The 22,110-nt window shown below is 39.0% G+C and overlaps 1 protein-coding gene across 4 annotated transcripts in view; it reads left to right on the top strand.

Moving 5' to 3' along the window:
* ATG10 (autophagy related 10) overlaps positions 1 to 22,110 on the top strand; it is an 81,783-nt gene that overhangs the window by 53,774 nt on the left and 5,899 nt on the right. For all 4 annotated transcript variants that reach the window (XM_021379853.1, XM_021379850.1, XM_021379851.1 and 1 more), the window contains exon 5: positions 6,838 to 6,935. In XM_021379853.1, the coding sequence (XP_021235528.1) occupies positions 6,838 to 6,935 (98 nt within the window). The remainder of the gene's footprint in view (positions 1 to 6,837; positions 6,936 to 22,110) is intronic.

Here is a 22,110-nt window from a genome sequence, read left to right as displayed (position 1 = left end):
AACCTTGCTCATTTAAAAAAATAATAGCGATAGGGTATTGCCTTTTTCTCTCTATGAATACCAGTTCTTGAAACACTAACGGATGTTCTTTCCTCCTAAAATGTACATCTTGTTATGCGTTACTCAATTGCTACAGCCACTGTTATTTCACTCACCATCCTGTCAGGAAGGAAGGAGGAACACAGAGCCTCCCTCCAAGGCCACTGTTAGTGTCACTTATTTAATCAGCAAGCATAGAATGATCATACTGCAGCACTGGCTGTGCTCTCTTCCTCCCTACCCAACGACTGTGTACCGAGGGCTGAGGGATTGGAATCTTCAAGTCATTTTGTTCAGTCTCCTGCATGGTAGCATCAGCATCTTTTGTGTTTTGAATAATCTCCTAACTTTATCTAGATAAAGATGTCTGAATGTTGCCAGATATATCTTTTTCTTTTTAATTAAAAAGTAGCTTAAGCTGCTTTGAATGTGTTTGGTAGATTTAATCACTCTCTGCCTTATATTGTTTAATGGTTTCTAATTTTGCAGTGTTAGCGTTTTAAAAGGCACTTTAGATTTAAAATTGAAGAACAAATTCTCATAGACTCCCTGGTGAAAAGATTTTAGTCAGAGGTGCACTTTCAGGAATGGATAATTTGGGGCAAATTTTCAAACTGAGACATGGGGAATAGGGGACATTGCTCTGCCTTCCACCAACAGAACTCATTTGCACACATCCTGCTGCAAATTTCTTTTCTATTACAAGCATTTATGAATGTGCAGTGTTTTGCTTTTAAACTTACTTTGCAGACTGAAGGATGAGGGAAGTTTTGCTGAAAGAGACAGATTAACCTATTTGTGGTCCTGAAAAATGTCATCATCTTGGTTTTAGCAGAATTAATAGTGCACAGTCTCTACAGAAGAGGATGGAGATGCTGCAGGTAGAAGAAATAGGACACTATTTCGACTGTACTGTACTTTCATATAATTAGTATTCACCATAAGCAGTTAATCACCAGAGAAGAGCTCCCAGAGACAAAACAAGTTGTTTAGCTTGTCAGCATCAGGGAATCGGAGGTGTTGAAACATGACTCCTTATATCTGGAAGTGGATATTTCAGAAGCTAGTGGATGATCTAATGCACAGCTGTAGTATTACGTGCCAACAGCTCCCCTTGCAGTACAAATCTGTTATTGTTCCTGCAAGTAAGACTATGGTTTAAAACGCTTCTTGGGAAACTTTCATGATGGAAAACAAGGACTTTTTCAGATAATTCCCTAAGTCACCTACCCTGTCTTTCATATTTAACATTTTCTTCTAACATTAACATTCTCTAACTCTTGAAGAGAGAAAGTTACAAGATACTAAGTACTTCTCCAAGAATATTTTCAGCTAATATTCTCTGATTTTAGTTCTGGATAGTTTAGTTTAAAAAACAACATTCTTTCGTAGCTGCAGATCATTTACCTGACTGTGCCTGTGCTATCTGAAGGCACCATCATGGTGTTTTCAGAAACGTGCATTCACAGCCACCTGAGCTGAGAAAGGTATCTTTTGTCTTGCCCTGAGTCTATTATGTAGGAAACTCTAGGTAAAGCCCTAATATTTTTTCCTTACAAGGGTCACAGTCTTTCTGTGATAGACTCCTCACCTTGTTTCTTAGACAGCTAGAAATGCTCACTGCAGCATTCTTTATCTGAAATACTCACGGAAGAATCTTCTGAGACCTGCATCGATTTCCCACTCCAAATTCCTGCTATTGTTTGCAGATTAACTAGCAGAATGGGTTCTTCACAAGTCTCTTGTGAGCTCTCTTGGTTTCCCTTGAATCCTGTCCATACTGATCCTCATGCTAATTAGAGCATGTTGCAAGAGGTGAAGGTGAGTTATAATCCTTTCAGAGTTTCAACAGCCCTGCCCTGTCTTGTCTTCCCCAGCAGAAGAGTAAGGAGGTTGAATTTAACACTCTGCTTCCTCTCTGGCAGTATGTTAAGTGGCCATTACAACTCGAGGCTTGCCTAGGAAATAATAATTCTTCTGTTCAACCTGACAAAGTAGTTTTGCTTGTTTTGCAGTATTCATCGTCTCACTTTGTATGTTATGATAGCAACTGCTGCTGGCCTGTCCAAATCTGCAGCATTCCAAATAGACTCTTAACAACTTTTCTAGAACAATTAAATCCTTCATTTCTTCCATCATACATGAATTTGCACTGATTCCAGGAGAAACTCTTAGGAAAAAGACTTCTGAAAAAATTCCTGTGAAGTTTTTTCCTATTCTCCTTGGCAGGGTTTGCATCTTCAGGAGCTCACGGAAGTGAAGACATCTGGTTTTCACTCCTTTCTGCTAGCAGTTGTGATTGAACATTGCAGGTCAGTCCTTCCTGTGGAAAGACAGAAGTTACAAAGTTACATTGTATTCTTATCCTTGCTGCTTTTTAAATTGCGTGAGATAATTTATTTTCTGGTATTCATCTTTAGACCTTTTTTTTTTTGTCAGAGGAAGTTAAATATGTAAGGTATGACAAGGTACAAGTACAATTGCAATAGAACTAAATTGTTCTGAACAGCATCTAAACTTCTTGGTAGTCTCTGGGAGTAGGTTTGCAGGGATAATCTTGTTCTGTGCAAGGACATACTTCAACTGAAAATGATGAAATGTGGTGACTGCCTGGAAGGATGATTGGAAACATTGTGGGAGACAAGACCATGATTTTAGGATACATGTATACACCTAAGAAGCATTTTTCACTACCTCATGATACTTGCCATGTGGCATATTTTCCTAAGTTCAGACCACAGGAAGTCCTAGTCTGTGTCAGGAGCTCAGGGTCCTCAGTACCTCAGTGTCAGAGAACTAGGTGTTTGTTCTCCAAAATCCGTTTTATCTATGTCATACTTTTCAAAAGCAGGAGCCCTTTCTCTGGCTTCTGAGATTACCAAAGAGGTAGCTGAAGAAATGCACGAACCCTTGCTGAGATCTGATGTCAGCAATTAGCCCTCTTAGAGACAGATGGTCTAGGCAATTAGCCTTTCCCTTCAGTGCTGGCATCAGCCAGATGGGCTGGGCTAGGTCCAGTAAGCTTTCTTTAATCAGCAGAGTATTTTCCCCTTTTCTTCATCTTTAAGATGTCAAGGAACTTTGTTCTTTTCCTGAACTGTCTTCATCTAAAGCCTTACATTCAAACGACTCTTGCACTGACAGTGAGGTAGCAGTAACAAAATCAGAGGCGCACACAGGCATCAGTCAGGAAACACCCTGCAAGAAAAGAATGACTTGTCTCACAGTTTGCTGCTTCTTTTTCCTACAAAGGGAGAGGAATAATCGTTAATACTTGCAAGGCACCAAAAAGAGCAGGACTAATCGGAGTCAGTAAAGGCTACAGCCTCACTCACCTAGAAAAGAGAGAAGAGAGGGGATTTTCAAATTGACCTGCTCAAAATATGGCTAGCTCTCTGACATAGGTAGGTCCCTGCCATTAAAAGCCATGCTAATCAGTGGTTAGGGAGAGACAGCTTGTGAGATAATGTAACTTCCTCCAACCCTGAAAGCATGACTTTCTGTATTCATAATCGTGCTGAGCCTGACTGGTGCGCTTTCCAGAAATCAGGCTTACTCTCTGAAGTTAGAAGCATGCAACCGCTCTGTTCTTTCTCAGAAAAATGGTTCTTCTTAAGACCTTGTCCTATAAGAATGAGTTGTATCATGGTTTTGGACATTAAAAAAAACCCAACAAAAACAAACAAAAACCAAAAAAGCCCATCTGCTTTTAAAGTATTTTTAACTAGCTTGTAGTGACGTAAGAGAGTTAACCCCATCTGACTTCAACAAGACTTTCTCAGAAAAGTTTATTACAGCCAAGACAATTCAAATCATAGAAATCCGAGCTTCTGACGGGAAGGCTGTAGTTAACTCTTGCTTGATGGCTAGTGCAGGTGAAACAATTCATTCAAGCTCACAGCTAGTGAATGGCAGAGGCAGAACCAATATTTAGGAGTTTTTGATTCCCGTCCTTTAACACCTTTCTCTTAAAAATACCCTTGTTGGTTGTTTCCCAGGCACTTTTGGCCTCTCTTGCAGGGTAGACGTCATGTTGTTTGCATCAAAGTCTGCGTTTCACCTGTGTTGGTACTGATGATGGATTGTGTGCAGGTTTGTAGCTTTATGAGCACAGTGTTTCAAAAGGGTACAGTAAGCCTGGGCTGGCCCACACACAGCTCCTGCTGTGTGGTATATGTTTCCTTTCACTCTTTGTGGCAAACTGTGTGATTATTTAATAAACAGAATTACACAAAACCACAAATTTTCTCTTCCGTCGACGCACCAGCTTCCAGCTAAACCTAGTGTAGGGCTCTGGATGAGTGGCAGACACCTCAGCCACTGGGTGGTTGGTGAATAAATAAATACATTGCTGAGTGAATCTGCAGCCCGCACCTTCCCCTGCTGCTGTGTTTCTTTGCTTGTTGCTGCCTTCCTTTTCCAGCAGGGCTTTCTGAGCTGAGTTCCACTGTGGGGTGCTGCATGTGGAGATGCAGCAGTGGCGAGGCCCAGTGGCTGCTAGGCGTGGTGGGTGCTGTGGGCCCCTTGTTGCCAGTAGCAACGATTACTGACTGCCCTGTCTGCCCAGCTGGGCACCTGGGGGTTGCAGGGATGTGAAATGGGCTGCTGAACCTGTGAATGCTGGCAACCCTGCAGAGAGTGGTGTAAAAGTGCCCAGAGAATACAGATGTGTGCTTTGTGCAAGGGTGGGAGCTTGGGGGTAAAATGGCTTCAGTTGTATCGTCCTCACACAAGCCAAGGAGTTTATAACGTGAGACCCACCTCCAGTCTAATTACCTGAAATGAGTTTTATCATAAATACATATATTCTGACATGGAAACAGCAGCAAAACCAAAACAGACTGCCAAAACTTCAAACTCTTCTATTTCTCCTATGTTTGTTACTCATTTGGGATCTTAATGTACTTTTTATTCTATTTTGTTTTAGTTTAGTTATTGTATTTTATTTCTTTTATGCTGAGAGAAAGTGCTAGCCTTTCAGATCTTCATCCTGAAAGGGGCAATGTGGAAACTGCCCATTAATCACCTGTCCTTTTGCAAGGGTTGTACAGTTCCTAGCTTGTCGCTGAACCTCTTGTACTTTTTAAGTATAAAGAAGTTATTCTCTGTATTTATCTTCCCATCTTCTAGGAAACCAAGCTGGTCAAGATCAGATAAGAATTTATAGGAATTTAGGAGTATGTATGAAACCATAGTCAATTAAAATTAATAAAAATGACTGATTTCAAACTCATTTAAAGTTTAATGAAGCATAATAAACTTCTGAAGAAAATTCAAAATTTGAGGGGGGGGGGGGCTTAAATCCAAACATATTTTGGTATGTAAATCTGTGATCAGAATGCCCAGATCAATTTTTTGTTCCTATATGAAACACTGCAATCACTTTATAATAACTGGTGAAGTATTTTACTGTGATCTCATTTATTGTAAGAGTTTTAGTTTTAATTTATTCATATTTTTGTCGGAAATGAAGTAATTCTGTACTGAAATATAGTGGAAGATGTACTGCTTTTCACACATGAAGTAATAGCAAAACTCTGGTGATTTTTAACTATACTGTGCTTAATACTTGATATGCATTCAATCATTTCTATAAATGAGACAGTTAAAGTTAGAATAATACATTCCATGTATAACCTGCATTTGCTCATGCGTTGCTTCAACAGTTCACAAATACAAAGGTGTACAGAGCAAAATCTAGAGAAGCAGATGGAATTTTTCACTCAAATGTGTGTTATTTTACATTTTGCACTGGGACTTGTTCTGGATTGCCTTTGCAGGCAATCAGGAAACTGCAAGCATCCATGGCATTTTGTATTACCTATACGCTGATGATCTCAGCACAAATATTTCCTTCTAAACTTGACTTACACGCTAGTACCAAATTTCTTAGCAGGTTTTAGGCTGTCTCCAGAGCAACTTTGATATCTGCCATTGTAGGCTATAGGACATGAAGGTCTAGCAGGTCTCACCTTCCTGAGGATGGCTTAGTTTATCTACAGAATATTCTGTTGCCTTCACAGATACTTCATTTGCTACATATCTTAATGCTCCTGCTCTGTCGTGCTTATGTAAGGGCAGAACTTGGAGCTGCTTTATAAAATGTGTGCAGAGACTAAAACAGAGGCTGTAGGCAGCTGTTTTTAACTTACACCTAAACATGGTATTCAAATGTTAATTGGGTGAATAAATCTTGTTCATTTTACAGACGTGAAAATGTCAGTAGAATAAAACTAGTTATCATGGAATAATAGTCTCTGACACCTAATAAATGCGAAGATGAAGCTGCTTATTGAAAGTATATCAAAATATCCTATTGCTGTTTGTCAAAAACAAATATTCAGGAAAAAAATTGACATGCTTATTTTCAAAATGGTTGACGCTAATATCTTGGCATAGTCCTAACACTACCACTAAAAGCCTACTGCAACAATGCAGCCATCTAGGTTACTGAAGGGCAGTGGCTTTTAATCTCTTTTACCCAGGCGTTGCTTTACATAATTAGTTTAACTTTACAACTTGCAACATGAAAAGTAAGTTGTTGCTCTCAGGTGATGGAGAATAAAGACGATCAGAGAATTTAGGACAGTTTTATACACACATCCAGTTAGGATTTGAGCAGTGCTGTTCTGGAGCTATGAGGCAAGAGAAGTGTCTCAATCACATTTCGATATGATTGTTTCCCTCTCCTTCCAGGTAATCAGTATTTTTGTATTTATTTTTGCTGCTCTCTATTAAAGATATAGCCTCCTTAAGTGTGTTAACTGTGGGTGGTTTTTCCCCTTTCCACTCCCACAGATGGAAGGCCTTTGACACTGGATGAAATATGGAAAAGTGTTCATGTGTGCTACCAGGCTCGTCTGCAGGAAGGGCCGTGGGACACTATTACACAGCAGGTGAGAAGCCACTGGTCCTTTACAAAATTGATAAGCGCAGTATATGCCCAAATCCTCATAGGTCTTATTTGTCTCCCGTACACGAATAAAATATATGGAAGTCTCACTGAGGCGCTGTTTGAGCCACTTAGCAACATTTTCAGACCTGGATTTTGAAGAATGAATAATTCACCACTTAAGACTTAATGTGACAATCTCTCTTATTTAAAATACTTTTCCAAAGCCAATCCTGAAACCTTTTGGTGATTTCTGAGTAATCATGGGTTTGGGTAAATGGAAAAGTAGTCTTACTTAACTAAGTGCTACCTAGTATGCAACATTTCCCAAATTGTCTGCTAATCGAATTACCAAAAAGATTGTATAATTTTTGATTTTAAATAAACTTGCAATTCCTAGGATTGAAGGAGAGAAAATTAATCTCTCAATCAAATGATACGTTATTCCTGACAACTGTGCTAAAGAATCAGTGGTTAATGAATGCTGTGTTTTACAAGAGGAAACAGATTAGAAAACTCTGCTATCACTGCCTTGCTTTAGAGCTATTCAAATCACTTTTATTTGAAGTGGTCTTGAAGACACTGGATTATTTCAGCAATTTATGCCCTGTACCCAGAGTTGCATGGTGGCTGTCTTGAAAACAGTATCACTTGTGCATAGGAAGGGTGACATAAGGCTCAGAGCTGAGCTGATTGCTCCAGGCCTGCAGGGCAAGTTTGAGCAAAGAGTGAGGACTCTCCAAGTGTGAAGTTTTTATCATCAGAGGAAGATACTGATGTCTCCATTCTTTTACTGCTTCCATCACTGGCTTCTTGATCTTAGCTGTTTTCAGGTACACAGGTTTCTTAACACAGCAGCTGGCACAACAGGGATGTAACCTCAACTGAGGTCTACAGGTGTTCCCATAATTCAGCTAATACAACTTAATTACTGTTTGTAAATGGTACTCAATCATGGGAACACAAGCAATGTTCATGTTTTTGCAGCCACAGACTATTATTTGTATTATAATAGCTCCCTGGGAATCTCACAGACATTGGTTATCCAATGTTTGCTGTGCATTTCTGAATTCTAATTGTAAGTTTGCAGGTTCTCTCATGATAGATGCTTTTAAATAAAGTGTTAATTACTCAGCTTGTCTACTGCAGAACGAAGATGAGAAAATTAGATTTAATAAAATAACATGCTAGCAGGAACTGCCTATCTGTACAAGAAAGTTTCATAGTTCAGACTGTAAAGTTTTGTGATTCATAGCTGAATTTTAAGATTTGTAGCTAAATGGTCATTGTTTCTGCATAGAGAGGCAGAGGATTCAATTAATTCTCCTTCATTGAATCCATCTTTGTGCATTCCTGGTAGATAGAGACCAGTAACCCTACAGTCAGATGATAAGAATCCTTCAGGGTTAACATCTCTAGTATTTCCCAGCTGAGCTGTTCTGATTTGTGGGTAGTTTATATTCCCACCTGGAAAATTGTATAGAAGTGTCTGCTTTGTGCACTTCTGAGGTGTTTTTGCCTTCTCTACACCCTTCCAGATTCCTCTGTGGCCTAAAGCCACATTCACATTCAATAGAAGGCATTTTCTTTCTATTTGATGCAAAGCACTGCAACAACCTACAGCCCTGTGTAGGTAATAAATCATAATACAGTGCTACTGAGAATAAAGCATAAAGAATATGTTTGAAATGTGTAAAATCAGAGTAATGGAAGCCAAAAGGATAAAAAGAAAACTCCCACTCAGAGATTACTCTTAAGGAACAGGAAAGTAAAACTGTCCTGCATACTATAACTAGAGATGTGTATGAGACCCATGCATGCGGAGGCTTACAGAGACACATTTTAGAGATGGTAAAATGTATGGTGTGCTGAACCTCTTGACTTGGTGGCACTTTTCCAGAGGCAGTTCAGCCTATATGAGTCCAGTGACAAACAGAAATTAGGATATAAGAAAGAACATTTCAGAGAAATCATAAGTTATACAGCAAAATACTTTTGAACATAACACATCAAAGTGATATTCCATTAAATGAGGACATTGCGGATTAAGTTAAACTGTTTCTTCTAGAATAATACAGACTGAGCATCAAGCATAATATTGGAACTGCTGGCAGGTAGAAGCTGGAGGTGGTAAGATCCTTCAGCGGTTCTACTAAATGCATAATTTGGAATTACTTTCTTTTTCCTACATCTCTTGTACATATGTCTTCTCCATGAAGACTATGTACCTGTGGCTTAAGGCTGTTGAATTTCACTGTCTTGAATGAGGTAAGCCTACTTCATATCAGTACTGAACAGGGTCCATAGGTCCCAGCTGCATTCGTGGATTGAAAATGTGCTTTTCTACATGTCTGTGAGAGAGAGCCTCTGGGAAAGCAGCTTTAAGAGGTCTATAGTTTTAATTTTAGATGAAAGCAGGAAGGCACCAGGCAGTGAGGGTGCATTCACTCGTGGTCATTCAGTCAGGTGATCAGAATATGAGGGGAATGCATGGTTTTCAATACATCTCTAGCTGAGTTGGAGGGGAGGGAAAGCACCAGCACAATTAGCAGTGCCAACACTATAGTATTATAAGTGCCTGCAACTGCTGCTATAACACTTCCCCTTGTAAATAGAGAGATACATATGCCAGATCATATATAAGACAGCAGCGGAAATCAGAGAGTTCTCATAGGAATTATAAAAGATAATACAAGCACACTGGAAGCAATAGCCTGCAAAGCTCAGATCAAAATGAGTTAGGTCTGCAAGAAAAAGCATGTTTTTTGCCCTCAAGTGGGTCAGGGTTCTGAACTGAAATACACAGTTTCTCTTTTCTGCATTTCTGCTGACCCATTTTGTTATGTGGGTTAGGCTCTGCCTGCAGGGACGCAGGTCATATAATGCAAGTCACTGGGCAAATTCACCAAAACAAGCTTGAATTCTCAGTGCATGTGAACAGCAGAGAAAGAACATTTAGGATTTTGCTTCAAAACAGAGCAAAAATTTTAAATTCTACAGGCAATTCACTATTGGGAAAAAATGAACAAAAAACCATCACTGGATAACATTACTTAACTTTTAACCCTTGGTTGGTAGGTTAGGGGAAAAAAAAAAGTAATACTGTCATTTATAAGTCACAGATCCACAATCTTCAACTAAGCATATGGGACTTATATTCTATATGTTTTATGAAATGTACATACTTTTGCCTGTGTAGTTATGATACAACTATATTTTGGCTTGTACTCTATATGGTAAAACATATCTGAGACCAGAAATGAACCACTGCCTAAGCTCCAAAGAGTTTAGCTGTTTGGCAGCTACATTGCCGGTGTAGTTAAAAACAAATTTTAGGTAAAATTTGAACTTTTTTTGTTACTTTTGATTACCATTGGAAAGTCACATTCATTTTCAGAGAAAGTGCCTTCAGATATTTTTACTGACTAGATGATTATCATTGGAGAAAGCAGAAGTCATCTAGTTACCTTCTTGTAAATAAATTAGTGTGATAAGGTTGCATAGTGTTTTATAATGATAATTGATAAATGGTGATGATTTAATTGCACTTCCTCTAGTAATAATCTTAAAATGCTCGAATGAAGTTCCTATGATTGGCTTTCTTGTGACTTAAATCTCCCTAGAGTCTTCAGTCATCCCTTTTCTACATCCGGAGATAACTTGCTTTAGCTGTTTTAAATAATACAAATCAATTATAACACACAGCTGTTTAACAAAACTTCTAAATGTTGCTACAGGTCTCTGTGGGTATTTCCTGATGGTTTATAATGACATCAATTTAGCACACCTGGTAAGATCTGTGTGAGCTGGAAGTAGCCTAATTCTGCAATGACAGGAAAATTAAGGAGTATTTATGGATTACTGTTGCATTTTAGAACCCTTGCCAACTGTGATTTTAGCTTCTTTTTATGAAGAGTCAGAAATGGAATTGCAGACATTGCATGTCTGTGTCCTGAATAGTTTTCTTGTAACTTGGTGAGTGCTTTTGAGGATATCCTGTGTTAGTTATTACTGTCTACATACTTCAAAAGAATGGCTCTTTGCCTTTTTGAATTAATGGATGCTGGAAGTGCCCTCTTTAGAAGAAGCTCCTTTCTGAGTGCCTGGTGTAACCTTTCCTGAAATGCAAACACATAGCTTTCCTCAACTGTCCTCCAGCTGGTTTGTTCTGTGAGAATTAGGATGAAATCCCAGCCATGCATCCCCCTGTCAGCTTCCTAGGGGACCTTCTGGACTCCTCAGGCTTCCAGCCTTGTTTTTTTTTCCCTGGTTGCATGGCATTTCAAAAGTACTTATTAAGCCAACTATATATTGGCCTTTGGAATGAATAAGAGATGTAAATGTTCAGGAGGGTGGATTGGGGGGAAACAGAAATATCACAAGAGAAGTTGAAAACAGAATGAATGTGAAAATAACTCTGAAGGTCCTGAAGAGATTTCAATTCATAATGGAGAACAAAACAAGAAACATTCTCCAAAGCCTTGAGTAAATGGATCCATCTAAAAGAAGTTGAAGGTAAATGGTAGTAGAAGTCTATACAAAGGAATGATGAAATAAATCACTGTGGTAATGGATGCCAGCAAGAAAGACGTGCTTCTCTCACAAATGCTCTGATATTTAGCACAGAAATCCAGTATGGTTTTTGGTAGATAGATAGTGGCACTGCGTATAAAAACTCCAACGTAGTGGTCCCCCTTTATGTAAGCCAACGTCAGATCCCCCATATGAAAATCCAGGTATGATGTACCAGAGGCATCCTAAGTTGGCAGAATTCCAAAAGTTGACGTGGTTCAATGCTAAATGATGGGACAATATAAAAGGAAAAAAACCCACAAGTATAGGAAAAACTATCAAAACCAAACAGTGGAGAGTGTGTGGTATAACAACCAGGAGTTTATAGAACAGAGATAACTAAACTTAAGTTCATTTAAAAAGGCTGTACTTCATCTTCTGTCATTTTGGAAATCTCCTCTCATGTGAATGGGAGATGTGCAGTAATTAAAAGTTTCACAGGCCGTAAGTACCTGTGAATGTCAGATTTTGTCCTCTATTTTTACACACCTGCTTTTCTAACTTATGGCCCGGTGATGCATACAGTTACCTATTAAAAGGCGAACTACGAAGACCTATTTATTTTCCAGACACCTTCTAGAGGTTGTTTTGAAGTAGTGGAATATTTATTGGATTGGGCAATAGGGGAAGGCAGTATTCATTTCCATCTTGTCTTTGTTCTGACAGGTGTTCATAAAACTGTGTTCAGGATAGAACAACTTCAGTAGTCAAAAGTGGAATGTTCCCACCTCAAAATACCATGTAGGTCAGTGGTGAATGGTTCTGCTAGGAAAACCAGGCAGAAAAGAAAGCAGAATCTAGGTCTCTTGCATCTCTGATGAGTTCTCTGCTTGCCTGTAGAGTCAAGTGGGGCAAAACTACCATCTCTTCTTCCTATTTGATATATTTTCTGTGAGACCAGGTTTGCTGCGCATGCCGCATAAAGGGCTATGGGATACTTGCATTGCAGACATATGCTAGGAGTCAAATTGGGCATAGGTCGGATGCTGATCTTTGCAAGTTGTAGTTGTTTATGCACATGGTGAGAAGCAGAAAAGTTTTTTTTTTTTTTTTTTTTTTCCTGGGAGGAGGGACTTAGCAGTCTGAAAAACAGATATTCCTAAGGCTAGGGAGAAGCTGAGTGAGAATTTCAGAGAATATATCTAACATATATCCCTGAAAATATGCGCCCAAGTCCATTTTTTGTTCTTCTCACTTGTGCCTGTCTCTGTAATTCTTTTTTGTTTGTTTCTGTTTTGAAGCAAACTAACAAGATTATTTTAAAGGAACCTGATTGCAGTTGGGAACAAGCATCACCAAGAGTTTTGTTACAAAAACAAAACTGTGAGTGTTATGTTGTCATAAACACTGGCCTTCCTCTGAGAAACCCATAAACACAATCAAGTATATGAGCTAAGGCTTAATCAATGCGTAGTGATGATGGAATGTAAAATCAAACATCCAAGGACAGAAATTGAATTGTGTTATAATGGGAGGTTCTGCAGTTGAAAAACTGCCCAATAAAACAAGAATGAAAGATTGGTGACTTGAAGGTCCTGTAGAAACAGTCTAAAAAACTGATCTGTGGGGGTCTGAAGGGCTCTGAAGGATTATGAAGTTACAGACCGTGCGTTCCCTCCCTCCATCTCTGTGCCATGCCAGTTAAAAACTGTTCAGACCCAGTGTATCTACTATCAAAATATGAACTCAGAATCTGTGTGCATGTCCCTAAGCATGGGAGTAGACAAGTCTCATGTATGGTATGTTGATAACTTATAACTAGTGACAGGACGAGGGGGAATGGCCTCAAGCTGCGCCAGGGGAGATTTAGGCTGGACATTAGGAAATACTACTTTTCTGAAAGAGTGGTCAGGCGCTGGAATGGGCTGCCCAGGGAGGTGGCTGAGTCACCGTCCCTGGAGGTGTTCAAGAAACATTTAGATATAGTGTTGAGAGACATGGTTTAGTGGGGTTATTGGTGGTAGGTGGATGGTTGGACTGGATGATCTTGTAGGTCTTTTCCAACCTAGCTAATTCTATGATTCTGTGATCTGATGTTTTGCTTGTTTTTCTGCTTTGGAGATGCCCCAGAAAGAAAGACATTGATAGCGTTCTGATACTGACTGTAAATGCAGTAATTTGTAAGGACAGATGCAGGCCTGAATTTCAGGACTGTAGCAACTCAGATTTTCTGCCAGCCTGAAATTCTGCTCCCAAATGGGTGCAAAAAACTTTGAGAATCTTAAGAAGTTTCCAGTGGTTACGTTGACATGGAAGTATCTTTTCTGTGGCATTGCAGAAAAGATGGACCTTGTGGTCTAACTTATCATAGAATCATTAAGGTTCAAAAAGACCACTAAGGTCATCCAGTCCAACAATCAACCCGTCACCACAATGCCTACTAAACAAGGACCCTAAGTGCCACATCTGCTCTTCTCTTAAACACCTCCAGGGACAGTGACTCCACCACCTCCCTGGGCAGCCTGTTCCAGTACCTCACCACTCTTTCTGAGCATAAGCTTTTCTAATAACCAGCCTGATCCTCCCTTGGTGAAACCTGAGGCAATTCCCTCTTGTCCTGTTGCTGTTACCTGGGAAAAGAGGCCAGTCTCCACCTCGGCACAACCTCCTTTCAGCAGTTGCAGAGGGTGATATGATCTCCCTTGAGCCTCCTATTCTCCAGACTGAACAATCCCAGTTCCTTCAGCCATTCCTCATAGGTCTTGTGCTCCAGACCCTTCACAGCTTCACGGCTCTGTTTCATGAATACCTCTTTCTTAAAAAGTTATTTCTCCTTTGGTATGTTCCTGCTGTTCTGTAACCTTGAATAAATTCTTAAAAATGGGAGATTGTTGTTGTCTATGTGGTAGCCTGTTAAAAGATCTTCTGCAATGTTTCAAGTCTTAGCTTAAAAGCTTGCCTGGTATAACCCATAACCAAAGTTGTCGGCTGTTGAAACCAACATTAACTGAGGAAGGCTGATGGTGATTGTTCTGTTTTCTTTCTGTGTTGTTCATGCATGTTGAGTTTTGGACTACTCAGCTCTTCTTTGATTCTTCACCTACAATGATCAAAGCTGCTGGCATTTACTAATAACAACTCTACTACAAAAAGGGATTTTAGCAGCTGTGTCCCCCAAATTACTGATCTTAAGTTTCAGAATCGTAAGTGATATTGAATTTTCTTATTTCTGACTTTTTCTCCGTATTTATTTGTCAGTTTCATCTGAATCATGTGTTTTTCTTTTGTCATTCGGTACTTAGCAGGTAGTTGTAATATCATCTGTCTTATATGTTCATTCTGTCATATAAAAAGTAGCTTTCCAAACCTTAACTTCCAAGAACAGCAGAGAACTGCAGTATTTTTCCAGTGTCTGTGCTTTTTCAATATGTAGTTAAGTATCTGAAAGACATATTCTTTATAGTACTTCAATAATCCTGTCCATTACATCACTTAATTTATAGCAGTGTTAACAGAAAAATCAATAAACATTATTTCTAAAATGGCAGGGATGTTAATGGTGTGATTCAGAAAAGGAAAAAGATTCAAAACTGAGCAGAACACATTGATATAGTGTTGTAGAGGCACATCTTGCTGAAACTGTGGTAGGGAGGATTTAAATCATTATGGCTCAGTCATCTTGAAAAATGTGTGTAGGTAGCTATTCTTAGACATACAAATCTTTCTTGCCATATTGTGGGATTTTGCTAAGTGGGGGAGGCTGTATAAAGTATATCTTAACAGAAGGTTGCTAAGATTGCTCTTAAATCATTTTGAGTCATATCAACAGTTGCTATGGATCCCCTGCTAATATTTTTGGAAAATTATTAGTACAACATCCCGAGGAAAGGGAGTATTACCAGCATGGATTGGAAAGTGGTTTCAAAGGGAAAAAATCTAAGAATGGAGAAGCGGGGTGGATATTTATTTAAAACTAAAAGTTTCTGTGGTATATTGAACTTGTGTGGCTGAAAACAAGGAACAGTACTGTATGATCTAGCAAGTAGGTTTTGTTAAAAAATTAAGCATTAATTAATAATGTATAGTCACATGTAGAGTCAAGTTTCTTCCAGTAAGACTTTATGAACATAAACCTGGTCTGACTAATTTCACAGGAGGAAAAGACCAAACAGTAGGCTAATACTAAATGATGTACAATAAACAAAGAGGCTTAGCTGATAATGTTCATACAGAAATAAAAAGTGGTGGGAGAGTCCTTGCCAATTTGCAGCACACAATTCAGGATAGCCTTTCAAGCGCTAGTATTCAAGCCCAGTGCTTGAATTGATCAGTTATTCTGAAATAGAGATTTAATAATATTTCAACACTGATTCATAATTAATTGAATGAATTACAGTGTAATAGTATTGATCCTTATCCTTCTTCTTCTGTAGAAAAATTGTGTCAATGCTACATGTTGCATTTGCAGTTTCTCTGGTAAAAGAAATTCCACAGATATCCTCTGGTGGAGATTTTTTGAAAGAGATGGAATAGCATATTTTCTACCTGGTCTGGCATTACTCATTGTGAGGTGAGGTGTCTTTACCTTGCAGCAGACCTGTATGGATCCAGCAGTTCATTACTGGAGTAAAGCTGGGTACTGAATGTTCCCCTCTTATTGAAAGTTTTTATGAAAAATTCTAAAATACATGGCAACATTGATTGCACAATATGAGAGAAGCAGTTATCACATAAGTCACATTCAGTTAAACTCCATCTGAAAAACAACTGGCATGGTCATAAAACTGTTGTAAACTTCGTAAGAATGTCCAATTTTCTTTCTACAGCACGGGCTTTTGGTCAAGCCCTTCTGCAGATTTAATTTTTTTTTTAATTATTATTAATAAAGCTCCTAAATTACCATTTAACATGGAATTTAGGTATTTATGCCTAAGTACCTGTGCTTTCGAGTTTTGAAAGCAGATGGTATCAGCAGTTTGAAAGCATTTAGAGAAGTTCATGAAACCACTTGTCCGTAAATGGCTACAGAATTACCTCACACACTCTAGTACAACAAATATGCTGAAGCAGTACAAGAGGGATGAACCACCGAGGAGGGCCAGGCTTCTGTTTTTCTAAGACAGCTGTCCCAACTGCTGCTGTCAGACACAAGATATGTTGCTAGATGGACCTTTAGTCCAATCCAGTAAGGTGCTTCTTGCATTCTTAAGGCAGTCTGAGCTTCAAGAAAGTTAATGAAATAATGAGGGGAGATGGATGTTCTCCACGGAGTCGGGGTAGTTAATGAAACTACATGGAGACTCCAAAGCTCACAACGCCAGCTGATGGCTCTTAAAGTTGAAAGTCGATTGGAGCCCTGCTTTGGTTCCCTTTTTTGTACATTGCATTTCTGGCTGCACTGCAGCCTAATTCAAGAATAAGGAGATACACCACCCAAGATGCCCTTGCAGGATGGGAGCATGGCTCCTGCAGAAAAGGTGAGCTCACACTTGCATAAGCTTTTAGTCTCAGGAGAGACTTCAGTGTTTCACTTGTGCTGTTACAGACACTGATGTGTTCAAAGTCTGTTTTAAACTCTAGATACTGGTGTCATCAAAGCATTTAGCTGCAGTCCTGAGAAGGCTGTTAAGCCTTGCTGGAGACAATTTCAGTTCCTTTGGGCATTTTTTGTTGTCCACCTTTGTTGTGCTAGCATTTCCTTTTCTCGTGGATACTAATCCCAGTTTAAACTTCTGCCTCTGCCAGACTGTGTATGAAAATCCTCGACTACCTTCTGCAAACTTGTGACAGGTCAGGCTTGTAGGTCATACAGTGTTTGTAGCCTACTGTGGAGCCTGTCATGAGTAAAATTGTGCTGACTATTGACAGTGTTACAGTGTCTGTGCAAGAATATAATATTTGCAGTTTCAGTAGTTGTTCAGAGTACTGGTCCAACAAATGGTATCACGAGTAGTAGGCAACACAAGGTGCTTCAACTGAAGGAGAGGAACGCAGTCATCTGGCATTGTAGGAAGAGATGAGGAACAAAGAAAGTCTTCTTCCCTTGGCCCGAACTTGGAATGAGGGTTGACTCACACTTTTATGGATTCTTCACTGCCTCCTTATATCTGAAGAAGTTAAATTAGCATTCTGCTGCTTTGCTGCAGTAGAATTTTGCTTTCCATTCCTTACCCTGTGGTAACAGTCTCTAACTAACTGTTTGACTGTGCTATAGCTATCAGCCATACTACCTTGCTGATAAACTGTAAAGAGAAGGTGGAAATATTTGCTTTCACATTTGCTAGTTACAGTATTTCAAGCTCAAAATTCCAATGAAATCTCTCTTCCCAAGATCTTTTTGTCCAGGAACTCCTGGGACCATAAAGTGAGCCCTTTAGGGGTGCATTTGTCAAATGCTATCAGAGATTATTATTTTTTTAATGTACCATTTTTTAATCAGGGTGGGAAATGTGTCCCCCTGTATCTTTTCCATACTTCCACAGCTTGTTGGATCTTTCAGGTTTGTTCCTTAGATGAATCCCTTAACTTAAGAACAGATTTTAAATAGTAATTAATTAAGACTATATGCTACATAACTAAAATTGTGACAACTGAATTAATCTCATTTTGGCAAGCATGGGAGAAGAATCATCTGTTTATTTTCTTGGAAAAATGGCTGAGATGCCATTTCTTGACAATGTAATTATGGACCTGCCAATTTTTAGCTATAGAGTTTTCTTGAAGAATCCTAAATGCAAGTTACATACTTGTGAGAAGTTTAGCTTTGAAAACATAGTTTTGTGTGAGCGTCACCTAGTGCTTTGATTCCAGTTGTTCTTAAATTTAATAACCAAAACCTCACTCTATATATGTAAGTATTAGCTGTGTTGTCTACTGATTTATGTTATGCTTGTCTTGCATGATGTCTTAGGTATGCCTTTCAAGGATATTGTGTTAGATGTTAAATAAATTATTAAATGTATTTACTAATTGTAAAAAAGGATCATCACCTCATCACTCTGGAATTGGTCAAAGGAATTGATTTCGGGAATGAAACATAATAAATCTTGGTTATCTAGTTATGTATTACTTTTTTTTATTCTCTGCTCTTAAAGTATGGCAATAATCAGTTAACTCTGCACAAAAAGTACACATACACATCAGATCTTACAGAATTTCTGTTGTTACCACAATTGTAGTTAGAGAAATCACTACATGGAGATTGTGTTTATCTTTTGAATACACCTGAAGTAGAAAAGACCTAAAGATGTTAAGTATACTGATGTAAAAGTTCCTGTTTAAACTCATTTTGATCTGCTGCCCTTGAAAACACTGTTTCTGGATAACTGGCTTTGTCTGTGTCTTTTTAACTTGTGCTGTGCGTTAGACAAGAGAAGCAAAGCTGTCTTCAAAGATTGTGGACAGAAGTACTGTTCTGGTTTTGGATACACTCTGATAGTTCTGATAGCTTTAAAAACAGAAAAGCGAGATTGATATCTTTGTGACATTTGACTGCAGACATGTTCAAGTGTCACATTCAGCAGAAGCTGCAGCTGTCAACACAAGGAGCAGTAAGTTAGCAATATGGAGGTGACGTGTGTATGGAACATGGTGGCCAGAGCTCTGCCCAAAGCAAGAAAACAATTTTATTGTAAAATATAGACAAAAGGCTGCATTCAGGCTTAATGTCATTAGCAGGGTTTTAGATGTCATTTATGGAAAGAGCACTGTCAGTTAGTGCCATGAAGTGTTTGTTTCTTTGAACCAGCATTTCCACCTTCTTGGCCATGATGGATTTGAAGCAGCGGGTACAAAGTGGCAGGTGTGGTTCATCTCGCAGAATTTCTGGCTGTATTGAGTAGCCTCATGTATTTGTGCTGTGGAATCTGCCAGAGCAACTCCATTTTTCTCAGGAAAACTGTTAGCAGTTTGACTGATTGCTTTTTCAGCTTGGACTTTAAACTTGATGCAAAAAGAAAGCTTAGTTGGCTGTGCGAGTTTCATAGTAATAAAAGGATTAAAGTAAACTTGCCACTGAAGTTAGTTGATATGTCTTTAGAAATACCCAGGGAACACAACTATTAAATCATAAGGACAATGGTAACTGTTCTTATACAAAGAACTTGAGCATAAATTGGAGTCCCTCTGTGGACTTCTCCAAAAAGTGATTGAGTAATTACAGAAACTTGCTTTTTTGGTCTGGTTTTCACTTTGTTGTTTCTTTGGAGTCCTTAGCCGGTCTGTAGTTTTCCCTTGCTCAGTATCAGTGCAGTTATTTTGTTTATCTAAGCAAATGCAGGAGAACAGTGATAGTCATTCTTTAGCAGTCTTTACGGACGGAAGTAGGTTGTTTCATCATCATCAGGCTTTGCAGTAGGAGTGTTTTTCTGTGTTTTACTGCTAAGTTACAGAAACTTTCCTCAGTTATATCAGGAGGATGACTTGGCTTCCGTTTGTAAAGTGGAATCAAGGTGACTAAATATGTTACCTGTCCTAGGTAATAAACTGTATCCTGTGCCCACTAAGATAAAAGGAGATTTTGATTTTTTTTTTAATCTGACAGCTATTACAGAAAGCACATTTCTTTCACCAGCCTTTTTGCCATCTCTGAAGGTTTTTTTTAAATTATCATTTCTCTGTAACCCATACCAATCCTATTACTTATACATTATTTTTATGAAGTGGCTGCATTAATAGCAATGTTGTGACCCATGTCACTAGAATGGAAAAGTGCTATGCAGTTAGTATTCTAACAGCTTTATTGCTGCGATCTACACCTTCTAACTGAGTGATAAAAGTTCCTGATGTAATTGCATTTCCATAATGCTGCTTCTGCAACATAGCAATAGCATAGTAATGGAGTTTCTGTTGTAGTATTTGCATTATTAGAGGAAAAACTTGTGTAAGAAGAAGGAAACAGTAGGAGAGAGACATTTGAAACGTTTTTCATCTGACAGCTGTTGCTGTCCTGTTGCCTTTGCACCATTCGTGGTTCTTGTAATCACAACATGCATATGGCTCGAAGTTCCCCTAGCCCTCATTCATGGGAGTTTGTTACTTGTTACTTGCTCTTTTATACCTGAACTGGGGCACATGTGTAATTGAAGCATGAGGTCTTCTTTTGACCTCAAGTTCAACACAAGTTAGGTTTCACGTGTGTACAGTTATTGTTCTGCTCATGGGACATGTGTTCAATCTGTAAAGCAAAATCTTACCACTGTCTTTCTGAATGAGAGAAATTTGATTTTATTGGCAAGTAAGTTACTGTTGGCATATATAAAAACAAAGAATGAAAATGGAGATTGTGAATTCAAGGTTATAAAATACTTCTAGCATCTTAATCTTGAGTGAAGGATTTTTACTTAAACATTTGTTTGAGTAACTGTGGTTAAGAGTTGGTGAAAAGGGAAGGATGTGCAACTTCTTTGTTTATCGTGTCCCTATTCCTGTACCCCTAAGTGGAAGAGATTTTGGGGCCATGATTTATTAATCCTACCATCTTTTTCTGACCTGATAACTGGAACTGCAAACACCACAGGCAAGATACCTGAAAACAATTGGTGCTGGGTTCTTTGGTAAGGTATCCCACATGAAAGTTCTGACACCCCTCAATTAGTTATTTTTGTAAAGTGACATCATGCGAACCAGATCTGGGCAGAGGTAGTTCAGGCACGAATCCCTTGCGCTGTCGTAAATGGCGATAAAAGTTATGATGTATGCTCAGAGGCAGGTTAATGTAGCACTGGAGAAGACAGAAGCCATTACTAGTGGACAGTCTCCAGTTATGACACAGAAGATAAATGGTGCTGTTACAACAGATGTACTGACAACAGAATACCTGCTGGCTGGGGAAGAGAAGTGCAGAGCACAGTACGGCTACCTACAGGCAATTACCCATTACCTGAAGTAATGTTTATTTTTAATTTAAATTTGACATGGATAGTATTTCCTGCATGCACTGCTAGATAAAGTGACATAATCCAATCTGATGGAAATTTTGTATTTTACGCTACTTGCACTTAGGAACTACCCAATTTTTGCCACTGTTCAGATTCATGTCTGACATCTCACTGTGTTACAGGCGCTGCACAGAGAGGGAATGAAGCTTACACCTTCACTCCTTGTAACCTTGTGAGGGAAATCCAGTTGTGTTAGTAAATGATGACAGAATGGGTGAAGGACAGTGATGGAGCCTTTGTGTCCCTGACAGACTTTGAGAGCAGACCTTCCTATACCACAGGGAAAAAGCTGCTTCTAAAACAGAGGTGTTTTTCAGTCTCTAGTAGCCCGTAGTGTTCATTTTCATTGTTGTTGCCAAGAGCTCAGGCACACTGCCTAACATAAACCTGTGAAAGAAGTTTAAGATCACCAGTTTGACTTCATAGTCCAGTAAGCTCACCCCAGTTGCAGGGATGGTTCTAGCTGCTTGGCTAACAAGTAGGAGGCTATCACACTGCTCAGTCACATTTAGTCTTCTGTAGCATCCTTAAACAAAGGTGCATTCATCACCAAACTACCAGTGAAATATTTCACATCTCTCTTCCATCTCTCTTATATGATTTTATATGAGAGAAGCTGAGTGATCAGCTACAGAAATGGGTGCAGATCATCCTTTTGGGTCATTCTTGAAGTTACCTAGTAAAGACAGTCTCCTGCAGGGAGTAAACTTGGCAGTGATTTGAGCTTTC

Source organism: Numida meleagris, chromosome Z (genome assembly GCF_002078875.1).
Source record: "Numida meleagris isolate 19003 breed g44 Domestic line chromosome Z, NumMel1.0, whole genome shotgun sequence".
NCBI classification, from domain to species: Eukaryota; Metazoa; Chordata; class Aves; order Galliformes; family Numididae; genus Numida; species Numida meleagris.
This window is presented reverse-complemented; position numbering and strand designations above follow the sequence as displayed.